At 38.5% G+C, this 24,961-nt stretch overlaps 1 protein-coding gene across 3 annotated transcripts in view; it reads right to left on the bottom strand.

Annotated features, from left to right (window-relative positions):
• Positions 1-4,916: 4,916 nt before the first annotated feature.
• The window catches only part of NEBL (nebulette), a 200,336-nt gene continuing 180,291 nt past the window's right edge, over positions 4,917-24,961 (bottom strand). The window contains exons 20-25 of one of the 3 annotated variants that reach the window (XM_060248394.1): positions 24,693-24,797; positions 23,667-23,838; positions 19,712-19,804; positions 16,463-16,588; positions 10,107-10,222; positions 4,917-6,545 (exon numbers count right to left, since the gene is read on the bottom strand). In XM_060248394.1, the coding sequence (XP_060104377.1) occupies positions 6,369-6,545; positions 10,107-10,222; positions 16,463-16,588; positions 19,712-19,804; positions 23,667-23,838; positions 24,693-24,797 (789 nt within the window). In that variant the 3' untranslated portion in view covers positions 4,917-6,368. The remainder of the gene's footprint in view (positions 6,546-10,106; positions 10,223-16,462; positions 16,589-19,711; positions 19,805-23,666; positions 23,839-24,692; positions 24,798-24,961) is intronic. The other 2 variants (XM_060248392.1, XM_060248393.1) reach the window with 2 other exon arrangements.

Below are 24,961 nucleotides of genomic sequence, written 5' to 3'. Positions count from 1 at the left end.
TCCAAGACAGAGGCTTCCATGTGTGGCACTCCACCCCCTTCCACTTCCTCAGCTGTTCCTACCCACCACTCTGAATGGAGACCCGCCCCTCGCCGAGACGGTCCAATGTGCACCGGGAAAACCGTTGCACTCTGTTCTGGAAAAATAAAGTCTGAGCTGTGCCCTCCATTGTCTCTCCTGCTTGGCATCTGCCGCACATTCCCTGGGTGCCTCCCCCCTCCTACTCTGTCAGTGGCCTCTCCGACGGAATGCCTAGGAGGGTGGGCACACTTGGTCCTTAGTGGTGGGTGGGGAGAGGGCTGCCACCATATGGCTGGAAAGGAGAGAGAGGGTTGCTGCCCCTCAGCCTGGCCGGGCTGACAGCCTGCCCAATCCCACAGGAATGTTGTGTGCAGGGCACAAAGGAGGGGGCTGATGAAGTGAATGCACGCCCAGTGGCTTGCACTCTGAGTTCTACGGCACCCGGAGGTGTTCCGTGCACAGAGCAGGGGGCGGCACAGCAACACAGGGGGTCTCTGGGGGAGGTGGGGGGTGTCTGTTGGACTCATTGGTCTGCCTGCTCCCAGGCACACATTCCAACCGCTGTTTATGGCAGCGAACTCCTGCACTTTGTGCTTCCTGCTTGTGCATGCCTCTGCCCGTCTGCCTGCCTTTGGCAGAGTCTCTGACAGCGGGAGGGTGTGAGGGGATTGACAGCCTCTCAGGTGCAGGCTTTCCACCCCCTCTTCTGATCACCTGCAACTGGCTGGCCTATCCCGTTGTCCTGTGCAAGCCTGTCCCACCCCCACTCCTGCCTCCACACCAAGCCAGGCTTCTCATGCGTGCATGCCCAACCTCACTCCTGTTCCCTCCCCGTGTTGGTGGGACATCTCTCCATTACCTTTGATGGTCTGCCCGTCATTGGCTCTGTTATCTGTCTGGGGGCCAGTTGAGGATGGCTATCAGCCTCTCTGGGGCAGCCTCCCCCCACCCCTGACTGTCATGAGCCGCAGTGGATGTGCCAGGACTGGCCAATCCGGGGGAGATGGGCTGGCCCTTACCTCCGGCTACCTCCACCTCTCTTGCATGCCTATGTCAGTCCTACGCCAGTGGAGTTGCCATGACGACAGTCTTCCTTGCGGCAAGCTACACTTCTCCCCTTCCCACGTTCCAGCATGCCAAAGTCCTCAGGAAGTCTACTGGCAGTGCCGCAATTACGCCACGGCTGGCCACCATGGAGGTTAGAATTGGGCTGTGAGTCTCCTTTTTCTCATAATTTTGTTTGCTGTACAGCAAATTTCCCCCAGCAGGATATCAGAAGCTAACTCCCAGTCAATGAGGGAGTGGTTGCAAATAGGCTATTCCTGCAAATGTACACAAACAGATTGTAAACAGCCAAAGTACCCATCTATTATTTGGCTGCCTGATCACCACTGGCAAATGGAAGTAAGCTGAACTGGGAAGAGTTTGAGCATCCCTAGTATGTAACCATATTGTGTGCAACTATATTGAAACTAAAAACAACTTGGAATGTTTCTCAGCTGGCACTATGACACTTTGGGGAAGAAAGTATTAACATTTCTTATGGCAATCTCTTTATAAGGCTAATTGTAAAGCTTATTGCTCACATTTATGTGGCACATAAAGCAGTCCTCAATCATTAGGGAAACAGAATTTCCATTTTAGTAATGAAATAAATATTTTACTGTTGACCACTGCTCTTCAAGTATGTAGAGATTTCCAGGTTTTATAATGGTAAAGACTACAATTAGCAAATAAAGAGACACACATCTTCGCAAATTGATTTGTGTGTATCAGGGTGAAGTACAAGCAAATTAGGTCAGATTGTTTCTTTTGGTGCTTTAGAAGCCATACAACTGATTTATATTGTAAGGTCTGATAGCACTGGCCATCAATTTTGGGTGTGGGTGCCAGAAATAAGAAGGCCAACCATCTGTTCAGCTTATAGGTAATCATATTTATTTCTCAGCAGGAATAAAAGTAGCTCAGTGGAGGGGAGAGAGGAGGCAACTTTTAAAAAGGAAAACAGCAGGTATGAAAAGTTAAAGAACTTGTAATGTTTCTCTCATCATCCAAACAGCAAACCTTGAAACCACATTTGTGAGAAATATCTGTTAAAATGATTGTGGAAATAAATATAAGTTTCACCCTCAGATCTACTCATGAGAGTCTCTAGGTCTGGTTAGATTTTACTCCCTTTTGCTACATGACAAGTCTTACTCTCCAGAATCCTCTAACACATTTTATTTTGCTCATGGTTCTATAACCTTTCCATTTAATCCTCACATCAACTCTGCCTACTAGGTTAAGCTGAAGGGCAGCATCTGGCCCAAACGCATCAAGTAAACTTCATGACAGGTTCTCCCCTGACACTCTCCCAGATCTTCTGTCTCTCCAAGATCCTAATCTGACATTCTTATTACACAACCCTTGCTCTCTGGAATAAGACTCCTCAGTAAACAGAGGGGAGTTGCAGGATCTGAACCTATTCATTTTATATTCATACCGCCATAAGCCATTGTACATTAAACATCATTGATTATTCTTGGTCTCGGCTAGAAAAGGTAAACTCTAAAATGTACATCTTGAGCCAATTACTTTTTTAACAGTGTTTCCAATAATAGCTTTCTTACAAAAACATATCTAATTTTCTATATGGCTCCATCTGTGGATACTTAAATCTGGAAACTGGAGACATGAACTGAAAAGACAGATCTTTGTACATATGTGAGAAAACCCCTAGGTTTGGGGGGGAGAACCCTGAATTCTAAAGTTTGGGGTCCCTATAAAAGTGACCCCCACAAATCTAAATACATTGGAAGATTAAAGCTTCACAAAATAATAGAAGCAGCACCTGTACCTTTATGAAAGGAGATCCCAGTCATTACTGTGAGGGTTTCTAGGCAACCACAACAATATTGCAAGCCTTCAGGCCTTGGTTTTTGTCAGTAAAAGGGATGAGGAAGGCCCTTTCCAGGGCTGTTTTGGCCTCACATAATACCCTTGCAAGTGGGGTGAGGAAATAGAATGAAAAGCAGCAAAAGATCAAGAAAAGTTGAGCAAAATCAGGAGAGCAGGGAAAAGGGAGACAAAATACAGTAAGCAGCAAAAGGGATTTCCCTCATCCACAAGTCTTGAAGGTCCAGAGATTGACCGATTTCCCACTAGCATTGCTCCACCCCCCAGCTTCTGTTTTCCTTGGAGGAAGCAATAGATTTCCCACTAGTTGCTCCATGGGTGCATTCTGAACTGCAGCAACCTCCAATTCTTCACATGGCAATGTAATCCTGAAAAAAAAAATCTAAAATTGGCACAGGAAACTAGAGGTTGCCATGACTCAAAATGCGCCTATGGAGCAACTGATGGGAAATTGATAACTTGAGCTGGGGGGAAACAGAAGCCTCAAGGCAGAACAACACTAGTGGGAAATCTGTCCTTGTCTTTTTTTAATAGGGAACAATGTGTATCTGCTGTATCAGATGCAAAGGATGTGTAGTTTTCTGTGCTTTTCCTTTTATATCAACACAGCAGTAGAAGCTCTATCCTTCCCCCTTCATTCACATATATTTTTAAGCAACAAACATAATACGTATCTGCACTATTCACATCTGAAATACCACACATGTATTTCATACATGAGTATCATACATCAGTATAAAAGGTATCTTACATGAACTCCTCACAACATTTCCACTTCAGCAATACATACATCAGAGATTATAAGGAAGCTAGGTGTGTCTTCCATTCTCATTATTCTGTTTAGTATTATCCCACACTATACTAAGATATTTAAATCCTTGATTGCACTGGATCTGAGCACGCTATCTTTCAGAGTACATCCAATATCATAATTCTGGAATACTACAAAGTTTAAACAAAACAAAAGCACTCCAAATCAATAATTAGTAAATTACAAACTATTAAAAAAACTCCCTAAGCAACTCAATATTCAAAATATTTCAATATTTCAAGATTAATATTTATAATATGACATATAATATGATATTTGGATTCATGGCAATATGTATATTTCTTGATTTACACTCCTACCCTGAATATCAAATGAAGTAATAATTTGTATTTTCCAGGCTGGTAAAACTGCTACTATACTATATCATTGAAGCACTGACCCTCTTCATAAAAACAATATTTCAAAACAGATGTTATTCATTGGCACTGAGAATGAAATCAAACATTTACCAAATAAGATGGCAAAGCTCAACCATATGAATATCATTAATGTCCCTTTCATGACAGGTTGTGATATCTTTTTTCACTTTGAGAAAACAAGCAATTTCACATGCACAATGGAGGGAAACAACCTCATAGGAAGAATATCTCATGAGCATTTAAATCATCCCTGAACCTCTTTTACTCAGCTCCCCAATCCTTAGAAGTCCACAGTAAGACAATCTTAATTATCTGAATTAAAAAATGCTGGCTATCCTATAACTACCATCACCAGAGGACAGAAAACAGTCAACGCTGCTGGCCAGAGGTTTATTTTATCTCTATTAAATAATATAAATTTAGAATTTCTACTCTACACATGACTTTTAATACACTCAAAATATCACATCATTCTTCTAGAAAAAAATCAAACAAACGACTGCTTTCTTGAAAGTTAGAGCACAACTCTCTAACTTTTAAATATGTTTCCTTTAGATAATGGAAAATGAAAAAACATACAATGGTGTTAGTATACCTTCAAAACAGTGTATGGGCCATGAAAGGCCACCTTATCCTTAACATCAATTCAGCAAGTGATACTCTATGCCTAAGATAAAAAATATATGTACCAAGCTATCAAAAGAATTTTACTTAGTGTATCATTTCCCTCTCTGATCTTGATTAAATAAATCTGAGTTTATTTTTCTTTAATTGAAAGAGGAAAAAAAAACAGATAAATGATCATAAATAGTTATAGTGTTTATTTAATTCTGGGCTGACCAAGTAGAAAAATATATTAATTCAATATTTCCTCTTTTTTCATTTTTGTTTGGATAGTATAAATGTAGGGCAAAAAAAATGGACATTTATACAGAAAATCTTTGCACAAATGGTCAGGAAAATGTATCAACAAATTAGAATCCAGGTACTGGCTTACACATAGGAATGCAATGAATTTATGGATACATTTTCTAATTGCTACAGTATGTAATATCTTTGCTCAAAGCATTTCCCAGATGTTATGATAGAAGATTAAAAACTGAATTTAAGAACCCTTTTTAAAGAAACATTTTATTCCATTAATGCTAATTACCACTAAGTCAATTAATAGTACTTTAGAAGTGCTATAGAATAAAATGTATTTTCCCCACTTTTTGTGATGGTAAAGTTCCCAGAAGGATGCCATAATTCAATTATTTATATTCATAAGCATAGAAATTTTAGTTTTTTATCTACATATTTTTCATCTATTAAGCCTCAGAAAAATCATATTGCTTGCCAAATCAGGCCCTAAACAAAAGTCCAAATTCATGCTATAACCTGCACCACATACACACCCCATTACCATACCATTACAAGCAAAGTGTTTTGCTATCACAAGTCCCTGTATTGTAAGTTTGCCAAGCCAGACTGCTAACAAAAGAAAAGAGATCATTGTTACTTGTAAAGTGCTTTGAAGATAGGCATTTCTATATAAACACTGTTAATACAAGGGAAAATAGAAAAGGCTGGCATAAACAAAATATAAAATCTAGGCATTACATGCATCCTAAAATTGTCTCCAGCTGTGCAAAAAGGCACTGCTATATCATAACTCATTCACAACCAGTGGTTTGAGAAGACTGACAAGTGGTGGGAGAGCAAATGAAAGTTTTGGAGAAATACACAGTAGACTAGACAACTATGTGTTGGGAAACCTTCACCATTAAGAGTAAGATACAAATTATTTTAAGGCTGCCTGGCAGTAGTAAGCAACTGTTGAGCACAGCATTCATCACGACAAAAATATCTGAATGATTCAATTCACTTGGGCTTTTAATGGCTTGAACCTTAACAGCAAAACTATGGTCTCTTACAATTTCAAAGTCACGCAAATGAAATGCAACAGCTGCTTATGGTTATAACTTAAAAGCTAACTTTGACCTACAATAAAGGCAGAATTACATTGGGGAGCTAATTGATAGAAACCTCAATGTGATTAGAAGCACCAGGTTTCCACTGACAGACTGTTTTTATAGATAAATTTAAGCAGCATACTTTGGGAGCTCAGTGTTTCTTCAATTTCTTAGAGGACCTGTTGACTTCAGCATATGAGCACAGACAGTTACATTAACAGGGAAGTAATGAAGGTGTAGTCTTAAAAGTACTTTTGTAAAGAGTAAGCAAATCAGAATAAAATCTCAAGGGAACTAATAGTATTAATTAACAAACTCAATGTAATTTGCCGGAAGCATTCCAGTTTTTCCAGTTCTCTGAACAGTACCATACATCCAACCATCATCAATTGGTTGTACATTTATGATGTAGTCACCATCCCTGAAGGAAACTTCATCTTCATCTTGGGCACTGTAGTCATACATAGCCCTGTATGTTCTCTGTTGGGAAAAAGTGGGGAGGGGGAGTCCATTAAATACAGGTAGTAACAAGAACAGCTGGTTTGCTAACCACCCCCACAGCTTATCTCTGATATGAAGCTGTGTTGGTAGCACAGCTTAGCAAACTTCCAAATTGCTGGAACTATTCATAAAATAAGGTAGTCAATGCTGAGCTAGATATGTCATTTTAAGTACTGCTTGTTAGAAATTCCATAAAATATGAGTTATTTGCTTGGTGGTCAATCCAGTTGGAGGGAGAACAGAATGTTATGAACAGGAACACTATATCAACTGCATATTACAAAACTACATCAAACCAAGAATGCATAAACAATTAGTGAAATGCTATGTCTAGAGCAGAAACTGAGGGTTCAGGCTACTTTCCTTCCAATTTATTGGGTTCATCCATATTTTTTTATTTAAAATTATAGCACTATATCCAGGTAAATTGATTTTATTCTGCTGTTCTCCTAGAGGTTGTTGCAAAGAAACCACTGCCAAGGTGGCAAAATTTTGGCTTGGGCTATCTAATTAGGCAGAGAAAAACCTCTGACTTAGCCTAACTTAATTCTAAAACATTTTATAAATCATAAACATCTATTTATTTAATATTTGCCCGTTTTAACTATGTATGTCTGGATGTAACCAATTTATATTTGTTTTAATTCTGATCTTGGATTGTTAAATAAATCAACTGAACTATTTAGAGGTGGTTTACCACTGCTTGCCTCTGCATAGCAACCCCAGACTTCCTTGATGATCTCCCACGGAAGTACTAACCAGGGCCAACCATGCTTAACTTCTGGTCCATCCAAGTCAGGGAAATGTTATGTATGTTATTCCTCAAATTGTAGCTATTTCTAAACATGTTCACCAAAACTATGCAGTTAGATGCGCTGAGCAGTATGTAAACAAGATCTGCTATACACATTCCTCCCAATACAAATACAGAAGCCATAGTTGGCCACTAACTACTGTGATATATTGTTTTAGGAAAATACTTGTGACAATACTTAATTGTTTACAGAGAGCCTTTAATAAGAACCAGAGGCATGATTACTTCATAGATTCATTTTGTTCAAATTATTTCTGGTGTATCTTCAGCAGCATTTAAATCCTTCATTAATTATCTTGAACTAAAACAATCCCATTTTTCAGCCAGAGGGCAGAAGCCTCATACAGATATTGATCATCAAATGTTGGAAACCAAAGTGATCATGAGCTTTATTTGGTGCTATTAAGACACTGGTGGTGGTTGTATCATTAATATTAACTAAAACTGCTCAAATAGTTAAATCAAAAGTTAATTCCCCTTGATGATGATATATGTGATTAACATATTTGGAATGGAAGATGTGAATGTTATACAGATTGATATTATTAGATAAACTTATTAAATATCTGTGATAAATTAGATTTTGTAAACAAATTCTATTAGAAACAGACTGCTAGATGCTTGCATAGCCTTATTACATACATGTTTATTTAATTTTGTTAAAATTATAAAGAGAAAATGTCTGAAACCTTGCAAACATAATTTAGCACTACTTTTATTGCTTCTTTTGTGCTGTTGAGAAAAATGTACCCCATATGTATTTTACACCTCATTACACAACAAGGTTATCAGGAGGAATATTCATAGTAATTCAATTAACATTTAGTTTCTAATTACCACTGCACACAGTACCTGGGTTATGTAATTGAGAATTACACTGCTTTAAGGTCTTAAAACATGGCCCTTGAAAACCTATTAAACAAATTATTCTTCATCTGACTAAGCATCAGAGAAGATAAAAGAAAGATTTGGGGGGAAGGAGGTACAACTGTATTCATTTTTGGCATAAATCACTGACATGTTCAACTGTACAAGATTCACTGCTGAATGAAACCTAAGAGCATGATGGTATACATTCCACTGGTTTCAATGGGATTTGTGTAGTGCAGCTTCCTGGTGGATTATGTCCTCAATTATTTCATATGGAATCCCATCAAAACTATGACCCTCTGCTTCAGAGATCTGAGTGCATATTTAGATACTAGGAATTCCTTATCTAAATAAATTGTGCAATGGTATCTATCTATGATATTTAGCATTTACTATGATCCTGTTTATAAAGAGGGGACATTCAAAGCAAATTAACTTTAAATGTGGAACAGGACATTACTGATGGGGCTGTAAAGATAGCCAGCCAATCAAGAACTTTTTCTTAACAGCTCTTTATTCAGCTGTGCCCTCTTCCTGGCAGACATTTTGCTGCCAGGGAACCATGTGAGAATAGCTGGTCACTATTGCAGGGTCAAGCAAAACATTTTGGTGGATTCACCGGAATGTTTTGGGCAAAGGCCTTTTTAAACCTGCTTTGTGCTCTCATTATAAATAGGATGTTTAAATTAAATAGGCCTGGTTATAAACTGATTAGGCCACAACTAGTTGGCAGGAATAGGCAGGTTGCTCAGGACAGGTAGGCTTAATCAGCAAATACAGAGGCATCAGGCATGATGGAGCAGTGTTAGGAACAGCCATCACATGCCTTGAGGCCAGATACACAGTGAAGGAGTGCCCTTGGTCCTTGGAGGCATCTTTCAAATCTGGTAGGAACTTTGTGGTATAACAGGAGAGGTGAATGAAGCTGTATTTATTTATTTATTTATTTTTAATTTGTATTCTGCTCTTTCCTGCAAGCAAGCTCAGGGTGGATCACAACAAGAGTTTAAACAATCAAAAACTACCTGCTAAAACCATAAAATACAATAAAACAGATAACAAATATATCAAAGGAGGTTTTCACCTCTCTACACATAGTGATTATGCACACTGTGATAAACAAGGCCAGTAGAAAGAGCTGGCTGAGTTTGGAGCCAGGCTAGATCTGCCCGAAAGGCAGACCAGGTGGATGCCTAGTGCAGCTCACCCTCAAACTCATCAGCTTATATATAAGCAATGACATAAGTCACTAATCATTTAAATAAATAAAAGTAGTTGAACCCACATTCATCTTGTGTCATTATTTGGGGGTGCCAGGCAACTTCAGCACATATAAGCAATATTTTATTTTAGGTCTAGTGTGTGATAAATGTAAAAAGAGCATATTAAAGTTATGAAAAATGGGGTTGGATCCAAAGATGTCTTTCTCTGGTATCTGAAGAAGTGAGCAGTGACACACAAAAGGTCATACACCACAAATATGTTAGTCATTAAGGTGCTAACACTCTTGCTGTTTTCTACTTTTTTGCATGGGGAAGGCATCTGCTGCTCAGAGAAAGACTGTACAGCATATTGTACTAGAACACTGCATGAAAAAAATGGAACTGAATCCAAGGCAGCTCTTCACAATCTCTTGCATAAACAGAAACCTAAAAAGTGCTACAGTCCCTAGTTATGAAAGCACTTATGAACTCTTATAGAAGCTCTTTTGAACACAGGAGAAATAGTACTAGCAGCTGTACTTTTGATCATTTCTTATGCTCTTTAGTCAATATATTCTTAAATGAATAGGGAACTGCATTTTTAAAAAGAGGCTGCAATTAAAAAAAGGAATTAATCACTCAGCTAATACTCACCAAGCTAGCTGAATGTGGCTGTGAATGCATTGACCTCATAGATGACACACTAGTCTGGTGCATGTAACCATATCCTTGAGGCTGAGTTTGTTGATATGCCCCAGGAAGCACAGGTGCTGCATGAGGAAGAAACACAAAAACATTACTGCTATTAGATAATGCCCTGGGACTCCTTGTGTAAAGTGGTGATTCTCCTTCACCCATAAGGAAAGCAGCTGAATCTGTAGGAATTGCAGTGTGATGAAAGAACTTTTGTAAACCTGGCTTAGGCAAAAAAAAATTCTTATAGTAAAAATGGTATAAACTACAAAAGATAATACCACAACAAAGTACATGCACGCCAGACCTAGTGGATGCAAGACTAGGCTGTTACACTGTGAGTAAACTACAGAAAGTAATTGTTCTTAAGTTACAAACAGGAAAACACATGCAGAATCAACAAAATGCTTAAATAGTAGAATCAGAGAGTTGGAAGGTACCTCCAGGTACATCTAGTCCGATCCTCTGCACAATGTAGGAAACTCACAAAAACCTCTCCCTGCAAATGAAAGCATCCTATTGTGTCTTAGTGCCCCCTCCTAGTTCACTTGAAAGGGGCCTTTATGCACAAGGCTAGATTTTTATTTTCTCAGAAACCATTTTTGTATCTGCCTATTAAATTGTCAATGATCTCAAGATGGTGTACATTATTTTCCTTTTTCCAATTTATTTTCACAACCACCATGAAATGTATGTGAGACAAATTACTGGCTCAAGATTACAAAGGAAGCTTCAAGGCAGAGCAGGATCTGAACCTACTTCTCCTCACTTCTAGACCTAACACTCTCATCCTTATGTCAAAATGGTTTAAATACTCATAAATCTCTAAAAGCACAATTTAAAAAAAAATGTACAAAAGAAGAATACACTGAGCTTGAGTCCAGTATCACCTGAGAAACCAACAAGGTTTCTGGGGTATAAGCTTTTAAGAGTCAAAGCTCCCAGTTCTGAGCTTTGGCTCTCAGAAGCTTATACTCCCCAAAATCTTGTTGGACTCTGAGGTGTTGCTGAACTTGAATGTAGCTCATCGACTGCGGACCAGCACAGCCATTCTCTGAAACAAATAAGAATGTAGCTCTTTTAAAAATATAGACGTATCCAATTCAAGTCAATCATGGAAAGTAACAACTTCTTGCTGGACCTCCCCACCCCAATGCAACTTCCAATTAAATCATAAAAACAATAAACATACATAATCGCCAAAATTCCTAAAGCAAACAAAACATACCGAGATAAAAACATGATACCTTAATCAATTAATGAAGAAATACAGTTGTAAACAATCACACCAGCAGAGCTGATCATATTTTAAATTTAGATCAAAGCCAGGTACAACAAACAAACATTGGTCAAAACAATAGTATTTTTTAGGAGAACAACTTCTTTCTTTTCTATATTATGAGAATTAGGATACTGCAGAATGTCAGTGCAATCCTTTGCAGAGTTACTGCAGTCAAAGCTGATTGGTTTCAGTGGGCTTTGACTGTAGCAACTTTGCATAGGACCATACTGCATGGAATCCCTGGTACCAGGTCCTTCTTTCTGTGCAGTAATTAATATCTATGACTTCAAATTGTATAATGAAGTAGCAACTCCCTAAGAATCTAATGTTACTATAAAAAGTATACCTAGATATTACTGCAGAAAGGGAAGAGGCTGGACACAGGGATGTCATTTCTAGTGCCAGGGATCGAATATGGGACCTTCTGCATACCAAGCAGAGGCGCTACCACACAGCTATGACCTCTTTCTATGGTATATTTGAACCTAGGTTTCTCTTCAATAGTCAAGCACTACAACTGCAACACCACATGTAACTGATGAGCACATGTAACTTAAGCTATATTATCAAGAGCCAATCTTTTTTTCTTTCTGAGTGCAGGGTTTGGCTCTGATTGATAAAACTGTAAAGAGAGGAAGAGATAAAACCCTCTTCTATGAAATCCCCCCCATACTAAATCAGGAGACCATGGTGCTATTTCTATTTGAAAACCACAGGAAAATCTGGTCATTATGTCTACTAGGCCCATAGAAAAACATGAAAGTGAACTAGTTCAGGAGTTCCTAAGGATGGTCTGTGAGTTTCTGAAACAACAGAGAAAAGGTAATTGAGCAGAGTACACTAAGAAAAAAAGAAAAGTAAAAGCAAAAATGCAGGATAGCTTGAGCTACAGTCTACAAACTCTTGGAATGGAACTGCATTGTACATGGAGTTTTCGAAAATGTATCTGAAAGATGACTAGATTCCAGTATTTCCTAATTGATGCTTTATCATACACTGCCTTTTACATTGTCTGAACTTTTTTGTATATCACAACTTTCACTATTAATATGAACAAATAGGACAGCCATTATAAATAATCACAAGGATGATTAAGCAAGCAAGTAAACAAAAAAGGCTGCCTACAATACATGCTCCTGCTTTATTTATTTTATATTTATTTATTTATTTATGATTTGTACCCCACCCTTCCCACAAAGACGGCTCATTAAGTATGACAAAGTTGTTTGATTTTAATTATCTGTTCAACTAGAAAATCTGATGCATTCCTCACTATGCTTTTCTACTGCTGCTACTACCATGATGCCCCTCAAAAATATGACTTGAAGTAAATCACAAATAGTATCTTGCAATGGTTGAACAGTTTAAAAGCTTACAAGTAATGAGTCAAAGAGATACATTGATCTCTAAAAGTATTGTTAAATATTCTATTTTTATTTGAAAATAGATATACCCCACTCTTAAGATAAAAATCTACCAAGACAACGTCCAATTAAAACATAAAAACAATAAAAATATATAATCAACAAAATTACTAGAGCAAACAAAACATCCTGAGATAAAAAACGTAATACCTTAATTAATTAATGAATCAATGATCATATTTTAAATGCAGATCAAAGCCAGAAACAACAAACAAAACATTGGTTAAAACTGAATAGTACTGACATAGCTCCTAAAATTCAAAAGAGATGGGACAGGGGGGTAGTCTCAGGGGAGAGAATTCCCCTCAGCCTACCATGTTGCTGCCACCAGAAATCAGGAAGCCTACCATGTAACTGATATCTCTGAAGTCATTTAAAAATTTGGGTGGGGCAATTTTATTTTCCTTTTAGTATCACATAGGTGCTTTAAAGTAATCTTTAGCTTGCTGCATGCCTCATGGACCAAGCATGCAGCTTCATCTCTGCACTGAGTCATGGAGGATGACCCTTGCTACATCAAGGCAATGGTCCAGAGTTCTAAATAAACCCTCAAATGTTCATAGTTCTAAATAAACCCTCACTTGCATGAACCAGTGCTGCACCACCCACCACCTCCCTTCTGCAGGTCACCAGCAACCCCCACCATCCCTGTTGGGGGGAGGGGCTGAAGCAGCATTACAAAGACATCATAAAAGAGGAGATTCTCCCTTCCACATTAGCCAATTTTTAATGTTGATTTTTAACAATAGAAAATACATAGCTTGCTTGTCATCAAGTGCTGAAGAACACTTATTGTTGTGACCTGCTCTGAGTCCATTTTTGGGAAGGGCGGGATAGAAATGCAAAGTAATAAATAAATAACATTTTCAGAAACCCAACCATTTAGAGTTATACATTCCAAATAAGAAATACAGTCTATCTCCTGTTGTCAGAGGCAGATGGGAGTAGTAAAATTATTCAGTCTTAAGGCTTAAAACTGAGATGACAAGACATAGCTTTAAACGCCCTGTAAATATAGTCAAGCAGAACAGAAGATTGCAATGAATATTTCATGGGCCTATTTAAGCACAATGTGAAATCCATTTTAGAGTGAAGACACAATAACAAGCATACTTATTAATGATCCATGTATATTCATTTATAGAAATGGTTTAAAACATTAGAATTTGGAACAGATATCAGCAATCCAAGGAAAGCTATGTCAGAACTTGTAACTTTCCTGTGTGCTGTTAGCCTAGGTAATGCCATATTGTAACCAAGTACTAACCCATGCAACTTTGCCCCAGTAACTAAACAGCATTTATTCTGTGTATTTCAAACAAACTGTGATCACTGGAGGGTGACAGATAGCCCAGGGTCAACATCTGCAGATGGCCTTTGAAGCCAGGCCGGTCGAGCATTCTCAGCGGGATTCCATCCTCCCCGCCTGATAACAATCCCTGAGAAACAGACTGTTGTCTCTAACCGTGTGAAAGATCGTTTTATTGTTGTCAGCAGAACCACATAAAGTGTATCCAATGCTAGCTTTCATTATCAGTGTTATCCTGTACCTTCAGCTCTGTAGTTCTCAATAAACGCCTATACTTTTGCAACTAAGTCTTGGGCCTTATTTGAAGTTCTGCCAGTTCTGACAAGCATAAGGAAAACACTGGAAAGTTTTATCTACAAATCACATGAAGTACAGTATGTTAATCATAGAAGAGCATAACAACATATAACAAAAATGTAGAAAAAGCAGGACAGAACAGAGACTCCACAGTTGTACCAGAATTGCATAGCTATGCTCTCATTTCATTCACACATTTCTACCTCTGGATTACTATCATAGGCTGAATTTCCTTTGAGTATCTGGTATAGAATACAACTAAACTATAAGGAGGATGACATACTAACACAGAACATGACATAGAGCTCATTTGCAAGCCTAGGAGGCAGTGATGATGGCAAAGGATTTTTGCAAGTACTGCATCAGGAGAATATTATCCTGCTTGATGATTTTGTCTGTAATCTGTTGACACTGAGATTTGAGGCCTCTGAAGAGTCCAATTCAGTAATTTAATGTGCCATTTTTGCAAGGTCCTTTGCTGATCAAATCCAATTTGGGAGGCTGAGAAGGCTTATACTAAGTCAGAAGCATCCACTTTATCAGGAGTATAATATAGAAATCATGAATCAGGATCAGTTCCAGGTTTGGGGACTTTTGGCAAAGAATGCTCAGGGCCCATTACTAGGTCCCTCCCTTCTTTCCCACCCATTCACATATCCTCATATGCCTAAGCATCCTTCTTCTGCCTGCTTGGAAGCTCTCCCACCATCTGCAGTCACAGCTACCCACACTGCCTGCACAACCTTCCCCTGATGGTGCTGAGTGGTGGGGCAGTGTTCCCTCTAGATTGAGTTAGTGTGAGCTAGCTCATAGTTTTTTAGTCTCTGGCTCACACATTTGTGTCTTAGTTCAGGAAGGATGGCTCCAGATCAAACTAATTCATGCAGTAGCCAAATCACTCACTCACAACTTTAATGCCAGTAGCTCATGAAGCAGAATTTTTGCTCACATAGCTTAGAGGGAACATTGGTGGTGAGTTCACGAAGAATGCCATAGTCATAGCAACACCCACATTCCATTTTACCAGTAGTAATACACAGCATATACATCTGGGAGCAGAAGTGATGAATCACTCACAAGCAGGCATCAGAGAAAATGTATGAGTCAGGAGCAACAGGCCTCACCAGAAACCATAGGCCATGGCAACTGCCTACCTTAGTTTATGCTGATGCTAGCCCTGTTGTGAATATCCTGGAGCACCTTTCATGTTATCAAATATAGCTGATTCTATCTGATACCAAAAATATCAGACATTGCATCAGGGCAACATCATCCAATTGCACACTCCTAGTTCTAAAAACAGTTGACCATAGCACAAGGACAGGGAGGCAAAACCACCATACAGACAGGACTGGGGGGAAATAGGTCACAGCTTTTATTTGAATACACAGGATGGGGATGGATTCAGCATCAGGTGACCCATCTGCTGCCCTATATAACCCCATCCCACCAGCACACCTGCTGGGGTGTGAAACCAAGGAGTGGTAAGTCACAGAGTGGATGCCACATGGGTGGCAGCTGATGTGGTTTCTTTTCCACCAAAATGTAGACTGATGCTCTAACCCATAACACACATTTTAATTTAACACATTTTAGCCTACTTTTCTCCTAAAAAGGTTTCAAAATGGTTTATGCTGATTTTTTTAAACAGACCAAAATAAAACAAATTATTAAAACCTACTTCAGACAACTGGAAAAGTTCAATCTAAATATTTTTGTCTTATCAGAATTTAAGACTTTGTCAGAAATGGGTGAGAGCAATTTTAAAAAATTCAGAAGTGTTAATTTTTAGTAATTACATTGGAAAAGCATTACAACTTGTGAATACTGCAAATATGTCATGCAAAAAATGTTGACAAATCATGGACTCTTACATTAAAACAAATGTTTCATGTCACACAACTGTTTGACATGCAAACAGATTGCAGAGTTAATTTTGAGAAGTGCAAGGTTTGGACAGACTGTGACTGTTAATCAGTAGGAAACAGTGGACATCTGTAAATACCTTCTTCATTAGATGGCTTTGTTACCTCACTAGAATAAGAAAATATAGAACCATCCGACTTATCTTCTCCAACAACAGAAGTACTGGTAGAATGGAAATGTTGCTTACTATAGCGTCTTGCTTTTTCTACACAGAGAAAACAATGCTTCAATAAATACAGTCCCAAAAATAGAATATTAGACAGAGAATATAGCGATTGCCCATGCCAACAGCATCTTGGACAATGCAGCTCTGAGGTAATCATAACTGGGATTCAAGAGATACCAAAGTGTACAAACTGAGACAACTGAGTCAATATAATGTATTGTACTATAAACAGGATCACAAGCATCCTGCTACACCAACCACAACACTTTGTATAGCTCCATCCCAAGACATTCTACTGCCCATTTTGCCTTGCCTTACACCAGGGGTGTTGAACATGTAGTTTAGGGGCCGAATCAGGCCCCTGGAGGGTTCCTATCAGGCCCCTGAGCAACTGGCTGTCATCTGCTTCCTTCTTCCTCTCTCTTGCTTCCTTCTGCATCACAGTTTGCTTTGCAAGGCTTGCTCAATCACACAGGAGTGACAGAGGAAAACCTCTATTTTCTCCATTGGTTGAGGCTCCTCCCTTGGGGACAAAGGGGGGAGGAATAGCTTGCTTTGCCAAGCTCTCTCAATTGCACAGCAGAGCTACTGAGCCAAGCATCTCTTCCTCTGTTAGCTGAGGCTCCGCCCCCCCCCAGTCTCCTTGGGAAAGAAGGAAAGAGCCAGAGTTTCCTTTGCCCAGTTCCCTGGATCCCTTGGAAGAAATACAAAGAAAGCATCCTTAAGACCAATGAGTGCTAACATTTTAAGCATGTTTTAAGTTTTTTAAATATATATATTTGTCAAAGAATTCAGGTTTTCACGGCTGGTAACATCATTAGGGTTTGTAGAATCTTTCGGGATCAAGTGCCGTGTTCTACTGGAGAAAGTTTTCCTTCCAGACGTTTCCTTCTCAGCTGCGGAGAACATCCTCAGCTGCAACGCCACTGAGGATGTTCTCCGCAGCTGAGAACAAAACGTCTGGAAGGAAAACTTTCTCCAGTAGAACACGGCACTCGATCCCGAAAGATTCTACAAACCCTAATAATATATATTTGTGTTTGTCTGTGTTCTTTATAAAATTTATATCTCTGCTACCTAATCTTAAATAGGTACACACATGGCCCTGCCCAACATGCCTTGGCCCAACCTGTTATGGTCCAGCCCAACAAGGTCTCATTTATGTCAGATCCGGCCCTCATGAGTTGACACCCCTGCCTAACACAATCTAAGAATTGTTCTACACATGGCAACAGAATGCTGAGCTGCCAGAATGGACACCAAAGCCTGAAGGCAAGGACCACATTTTAAAAAGTGTTATCTAGATTCATAATTCCTTGTAAGTAGAAAATAGCATGGCATTCAAAATGATAAGCTAGAACACCTCCCTTAATGTACTGTTTAATTTGCAGAGGGTTTGTGAACAGGTTTCTCCCTTCCCTAAAATTGGAAGTGATATAGTTCATTTTTGCTACCTCATTCCGCTTCATGAGTAGACCAGGATTAAGATCTGTGGCATAGATCCCTTGCAATTGTATATCCATTAGCTTGGACCTACTTGTAATTTACACAGGCAGAAGGCACTTCAGTATGCAGAGTTTGCCTTCATCACCTTCCCATCCCACTGCAGCCCCAAATCTCCCCACAAATGGTGCTTCTGAAGGAAAGTGGGCCCCAAGAAACAGCATGATGGGGAATCGGAGGCTGCCCTACCAGGGGTAAATTGGCAAAAATCATCCCTCCGTCTATCCATAGAAAACCTCCACTGAATCCAAGCCTTTGGGTTAACACAGAAGTCATAGCATGACAGAAAATGATTTGTTGTACATTCTATAAACATCTCCCTCCCTGGGTAAATAAATTAATCATTACAATGATAGCATTTTAAATACATAATTGGAAAAAAATAAATGCTTCAATCAGTGTGACTATTCTAAAATAAATCATTCAACAAATACAACATTTGGACTTGTACAAGTCCATATAAAATCTGTGTGAAGTATCCATGTGGAAGAAGTGAAGTATGACCAACCGTATGCATGCATATAGCCAATGGCAATTTAAATTAATGTTGCAGGAGAAGCGTGCCACTGTGCTCACACAAATTGCAGCTGGAAAGCAGGAGCTGTATCAGTAGATGCCTTTTACTTTTTTTACAGAGAGTAGACCAGGAGTTATGCAATTACAATTGTCAATCTCCAAGCGAGGCCTATAGATCTCCAAGAATTACAAATGATCAGATCCCCCAGGGAATGGCTTCTTTGGAGGTCAAGTCTTCTGAGGGAAATGGTTGCTTTTGGAGGTGGAGCATATGGCATTATACCATGCTAACATCCCCTCCAAATCTGCCCCTCCCCCAGGCTTTACCCCAAAATCTCCAGGAATTTCCCAACCCAGAGTTGGCAACCCTATGCAAACCATTTTGCATATAACAATATTTGACCTGGATAGATCAGGCTAACCTGATTTCATCAGACCTCAGAGGTTAAGAAAAGAAGAAGATGAGAAAGAGAAGAGATTGGATTTACACTCCACCCTTCACTACCCAAAGGGTTCTCAGAGTGGCTTACAATCTCTTTTCCCTTCCCATCCCAACAACAGACACTCTGTGAGGTAATTGGAGCTGAGAGAGCTCTCACATAACTGCTCTTGAGCAGAACAGCTGTGAGAGAACCTGTGGTTGACCTAAGGTCAATCAGCAGCTGCAAGTGGAGGAGTGGAGAATCAAACCCAGTTCTCCCAGATAAGAGTCCACACACTTAACCACTATACCAAACTGGCTCTCCTAAGCAGGGTCAGCCCTGATTAATATTTGGAAGGGGAGGCAATCAAGAAAGTCCAGGGTTGTGTCACAGAGGAAGGCAATGGCAAACCATCTCTGAATGTCTCTTGCCTTCAAAACCCTATGTGGTCACCATAAGACAGCTGTGATTTGGTGGCTTTTTCCACCAACATTTGAATGGATGCTTAGTCATACTTTCCTTCCATAACGAATAATGATGTATTTCAATATCCCTGTAGATACTTTTAAAACATTCTGATAAATTATGATTACTTTTGCACTCAAGATTTCTGTGAACACATATACACAAGGCTGACACACCAGACCTCGAACATTTATTTCAAGTTTTAGTTTTTGTAACCACAGCTAAGCAGAGGGGGAAATTATGCATTAAATAATACCCGAAATCATATGTAGACTCCTAGACTGAATATTATCTTCTAGGGGATCAATGTCGAAGATGGAGCCAGGATCTGTACGCCAAACTTTGAGGTCTTTTCCAAAAAGAAATAAGAGAGTAGTAAAGAAAGTAGAAAAAACAAAGTTCTATACTGTAAATTGTTAGGATTTTTATACACACATTTATGCTCTTTAAAAAGCCCAATTGCTAAGAATGCTCAGTGCTTTATATTATTTTTATAAAGAAGTTTATTGACTTATCACAATGATAGAGCTGAGAGATTACTGGAATTCTAAAATCACATGAAAATGTATTGTCTACTCTGACTGGCATCAGCTCTGCAGAATGTCAGGCAGAGAAAGCTGTTTCCTGACATGTTAACTAGTTAACAGTGTATGTTGGCATATGTCAAAACAGAAAGTAATAAAATATAAATCTGGGTGCAAGATACTGGGTTTGCTGATTTACAAGGCTATCCTAAAAACAGTCACACTATAAGCCCACTGACTTTCACTAACATAGAAGGGTGTAGATCAGTTTAGAATTGCACTAAAGTGTTAGTTAATAAAAGTCTATGGTTGCAGTGAGAAACAACTATCTAGAAAAACCCATTATGGTTTTATAATAGCATCCAGGAATCCATATGTGATTTGCGCTATCTGAGGTTGTGTGGAACAGACACCTGGAATGGCTAATTATATTTTGAGAAGTTGTTACTTTTCAAAATGATGTCTATGACAAGCATATTCTTAGCACCTCACATCCTACTTATTATCACAACTGTGTTAAAATGAAATGTAGCACAAAAAAACCTCCAAGATATAAATCTAAGGTGAAGCTGACAGATGGAAGCAGAGACATTATTAGACCCTTCTGATTTTCCAAAGGTCCTAAGTGGAACCAACAATTTAAAAGTACATGATACTGTTCAGAAAGAAGTTTGACTCCAGTGGCACTTTTTTAGATCAGGGGTGGCCAAATTTTGGCTTGGGAGCCACATGTGGCTCTTTCACACATATTGTGTGACTCTCCAAGCCCCCTCTGCCCTGTTGGCTGGCTTGGAGAATGCATTTAAAGTTTAAGTTGCTTTCTTTCCACCTCTCCCTCCTCCCTTCCCTTCATCTATTTTCCTTTCTTCCTTCCTTGTCTTGTGGCTCTCAGATACCTGATGCTCATGTCTTGCAGTTCTCAGATACCTGATGCTCATGTCTTGCAGACATCTGAGAACTGCAAGTACCAGGTGATTGGATGCAACAAAGACCCAAGAATGGCAGTAAATTAGCATACAAATACAAGAGTTAACAAACAAATATGGGAATGAGGTTTGAGTCCAGTGGCAACTACAAGTCAGATAAAGTTCAATTCTGGGTACAAGACAGAACTGAGAGACTTAGCATGTACACTCCTTCAGATTAATTGAAACAGATTTCCTCAAATATTACATATAGGTGGGGGGGGCGGTTAGTTGTCAGGAAGACCTAGTAGTAAACTTGCCTAAGTAACTGAGCAATAAATGCAGCTAAGATTGGAATAACACATTAGGTAAGACATGTAAATAGTAGTAAATTGGTATACAAGTAATAAAGGAGTTAACAGATGTGAGAACTAGGTCTGAGTCCAGAGGCACCTTTAAGGATAAATGGGCACAAATCTGACATAAAGAATCACAAGACTGAAAAACTTGTAAGAAAACACTTCAACCTTCCAGGACACTCAATGGGTGACATGATCAAAGTAGCTGTTTTATTGCAGAGGAATTTCAGAAACAAACAGGAATGGGAGATTGCTGGATACCTATCCTTTTGTACCCTTAGAAGCTAACTGATTCACAAATCCTTGAGCAGTGGAAGACTCTTTTTTTTTATGCAAGGGCTAAAAGATTGAGACAAATTTCGCAATTGCTAGAGTGATCTTAGGATCCTTATTACTGAGCAAAAGAGCCAGGGTTTCTGGAGTATGGGGGAGGGGGGGTGGTTGAATAAAGTATTAATATAGTACTATCTCATAATCTCAAAAAATCTGCATTCTAGCAGAGCATGAAAGGATGTATCAATCCTGTTAAGGGCACAAGGACAGATTCTATTAGTGTATGGTCTATTTAAAAATCTTCCTTACTAACCATTGCAGATATAATGTTGAGTCTTGCAAACAAAAAAAGCTCTGAAATAATGTGGGATGATAAGATAGTACATACGGGGGGGGGGGGGGTAAAGATTTTGTGTAAGAAAGACCAAAAAAATGGGGGTAAGTATACTCTGTGGGCTCTCAGGTACAAACTACCATGGTTGATTTTGGGGACTTGCTTTTTGATCAGAGAAAATGCAATGGTTTTGCTCATCTCAAAAATATCATCGGTTGGTATTCTAACTTTCATCAATTTCTCAGCCAGGGCTTTTTCATCCAGGTTGATCTGTGAGTATCCCGATTTAAAGTGGCTAACAAACCATTTTCAGCAATGAGCTGTTTTAATCTCAGTTTGAAAACAAAAAGCCATGCTCTTGCTTCAATGGATATCTGTCCAAATTCTGCTCGTAATACAATATTTGACACATAGAAGTAAATATTCAGTGTTTTCCTTAAGAATTGGCCTACTGGTTGGTTGATATTATCAGAGATGGCTTTAATCCAAATAGCTGAACCATAAAGAATTATGGGGCTCACTTTCAAATTAAAGTACCACTCCAGGAATATACTCCCCCCCCCCTTATTGTGAAAAAATATATATTTATGGCATTTGTACAAGATTTTGCTTTATTAAGTGCTGTTCTAAATTGGGGGGTTCAGGATAGGACTACTGAGAACAGAATCCCCAAACAGTAGAAGGCCTTGACTTGCTCAGTATTGGAATCATTGAGGTAGGTTCCATTTTCTGGTCTTGGTGAAGACTAGTATCTTAGATTTTGAGTAGTTAATCACCAGACTTTCTCCACAATAACTAGAGAAAGACTGCAAGGTCCTTTTTTAGTCCAACCCTGATTTGGGACAAAATCACGGCATCATCTGCATGAAACAAAATACTTACACCAATCTCGGCTAATTTTGGTGGATAAAAAAATTCCCGAATTAAAAGTTATTACAGCACTAAGAACAATAGAACACCCAAGACTTAACAGAAATATTGACTTCACAATTCACTACACATGCTAACTCATTTAGTTTTCACTTATACCCAGAAATCAAACTTTATTGATCTTAAAGGTGCCACTGGACTCAAACTTTGTTCTGTTGCTTCTGACCAACATGGCTACCCCACCTGAATGATATTGTTCACTGTTTCCTCTCTTTATACATTATTTTTTTGGAGGGGGCATTAAAATTACTCTGGTAATGCATATGAAAAACTTCAGCATCCAAGGCAATACTACATTGTTATTTTTCCTCTTACACAAGATAATTCTTATAACTGCCAAATAAAAAAATGCATCTTTTCCAAAAATACGACTCCCCCCACCACACACACACACACACTGAAAACATAAAGCTAAATTCCAGTTGCACTGATCTAAATTAAAATGGCAAATGGCAATTTATTCTGTAACTTCTTACATTTTATAAAAGAAAGTTGTAATTGGTTAATAATCTGGCCTCTGAATTAACAATTTAAGTACTTTTTATATTACCTCTCTGTTTTCTTTTACCTTTTGGCCTTTGTAGAGAAAATTAATGTTTGATTAAAATCCATTTTCTCATCATCTGTTGTGATAATTAATCTCATTACCTCCGTTTTGCAGAAGACGATTATTCTCCGATAAACCAAAACTGACCTATCATTTTAATCTTTTTTAAAAAAATAATCATACAAAACAAAAATGCAAAACTTTACAAATGGTTAACACTGCAATTAGACAGAAAAAAATTAAATTGATCAAAAGATTATCCTTTTCACTAAGGGAACTATCAGCAGAGCTGGCCTACACAGAACCATTTCCACCAGTAAAACATATGTATTCACTTACCCACAATGATTCCAGGTCTTCTATCCATTTCAACTATATGTGGGTGAACCCCTTTATATGCAGCATCACTAACCACCTGGGTATTTCTTCTCACCCGTTCAGTCACAGGATCATCAACTACTGGTGTGAAACCTCTGCCTTTTGTCTTCTCAAAATCTTCATGGTATTTGATCTGCCAAAGAGTAAGAATTATCCAATTATTATTACCAGGAGTATTAAGTGGCATAATACAAAGAATCATCTTTATTTCTTCCTAATATTTATTTCCTTATTATCCAAGCAATTAACAACCACCATGCAATGGTTTATTACCAGAAGATATTCCACTATGCATATGCCACTTTTCTGAAGTCATTTTATTAAAAAATACTTTTTAATGTTAAAAGTGCCATGCTGTTTAATATGTTTAATGTTAACCCATTACATTCACATGCAAATGATATTACAGCCCTTCCACAGCACCAAACATTTCATATGAATTCAGATATAGTAAGAACAAATGCTTCATAACAAAGTGTTAGGATCAACCACTGCAAAATTTCAGGACAAACCCTTAATAGATGTTACGAAGGCATTAGAAATACTTGAATAATTTTTCAGTATGCACACACATACCCAGTACCTTAAGTTTTAATTTCTACTAGAAACTCACACATACTCAATCTTGCAAGCAAATTCAACCAGTACAACACATTCAGAATTCCATTTGCACACACAAACCAAGAGCATGCACAAGGCAGTGTGTGTGTCACCTCTCCAGTTACACTCTGAGATGCTGAAATAGAGAGGAACCATGTGAAGTATTAAAGAAACCACACAGTGAGTTGTTAGGAAAATAATTTTATTAGTACAATGATACTAAAATAATTACAACATTTATATACCGTTAACTACTTCATCCCTTTAGTGCCTAAATACTTCAAAGAAGCATGTTGCTGGTTACCTACATTAATGAGGAGTACAATCCATTCTACAGCAAATTATTGTTCCTTAGAACAGTTTAGCCACATGAAAAATGTACCCTACCATTGAGATGTTGTTTTGTGTCTCTTTCACATGCCTTAGCTCAGGTGTGTCTAGAATCACACTAGGTCTACCTCTCATCTTTTGCTGATCACTGCTGTACTTAACCTGTAAAAAAAAATCACACAATCACTACCCATGAAGTTTCATGAAAATACACTTGACAATGTATAAAAATTCTATTTACTATTCTACCCCCAAAATTAAAAAAGGGACTGGCTATTGCCACTTTACCCATCTCTCTATTAAAGCAACTTTAAACCTGGCTACAA

Source organism: Heteronotia binoei, chromosome 10, assembly GCF_032191835.1.
Source record: "Heteronotia binoei isolate CCM8104 ecotype False Entrance Well chromosome 10, APGP_CSIRO_Hbin_v1, whole genome shotgun sequence".
NCBI classification, from domain to species: domain Eukaryota; kingdom Metazoa; phylum Chordata; class Lepidosauria; order Squamata; family Gekkonidae; genus Heteronotia; species Heteronotia binoei.
The sequence above is the reverse complement of the archived record's forward strand: the minus strand, read 5'-3'. Positions and strand labels throughout refer to the sequence as shown.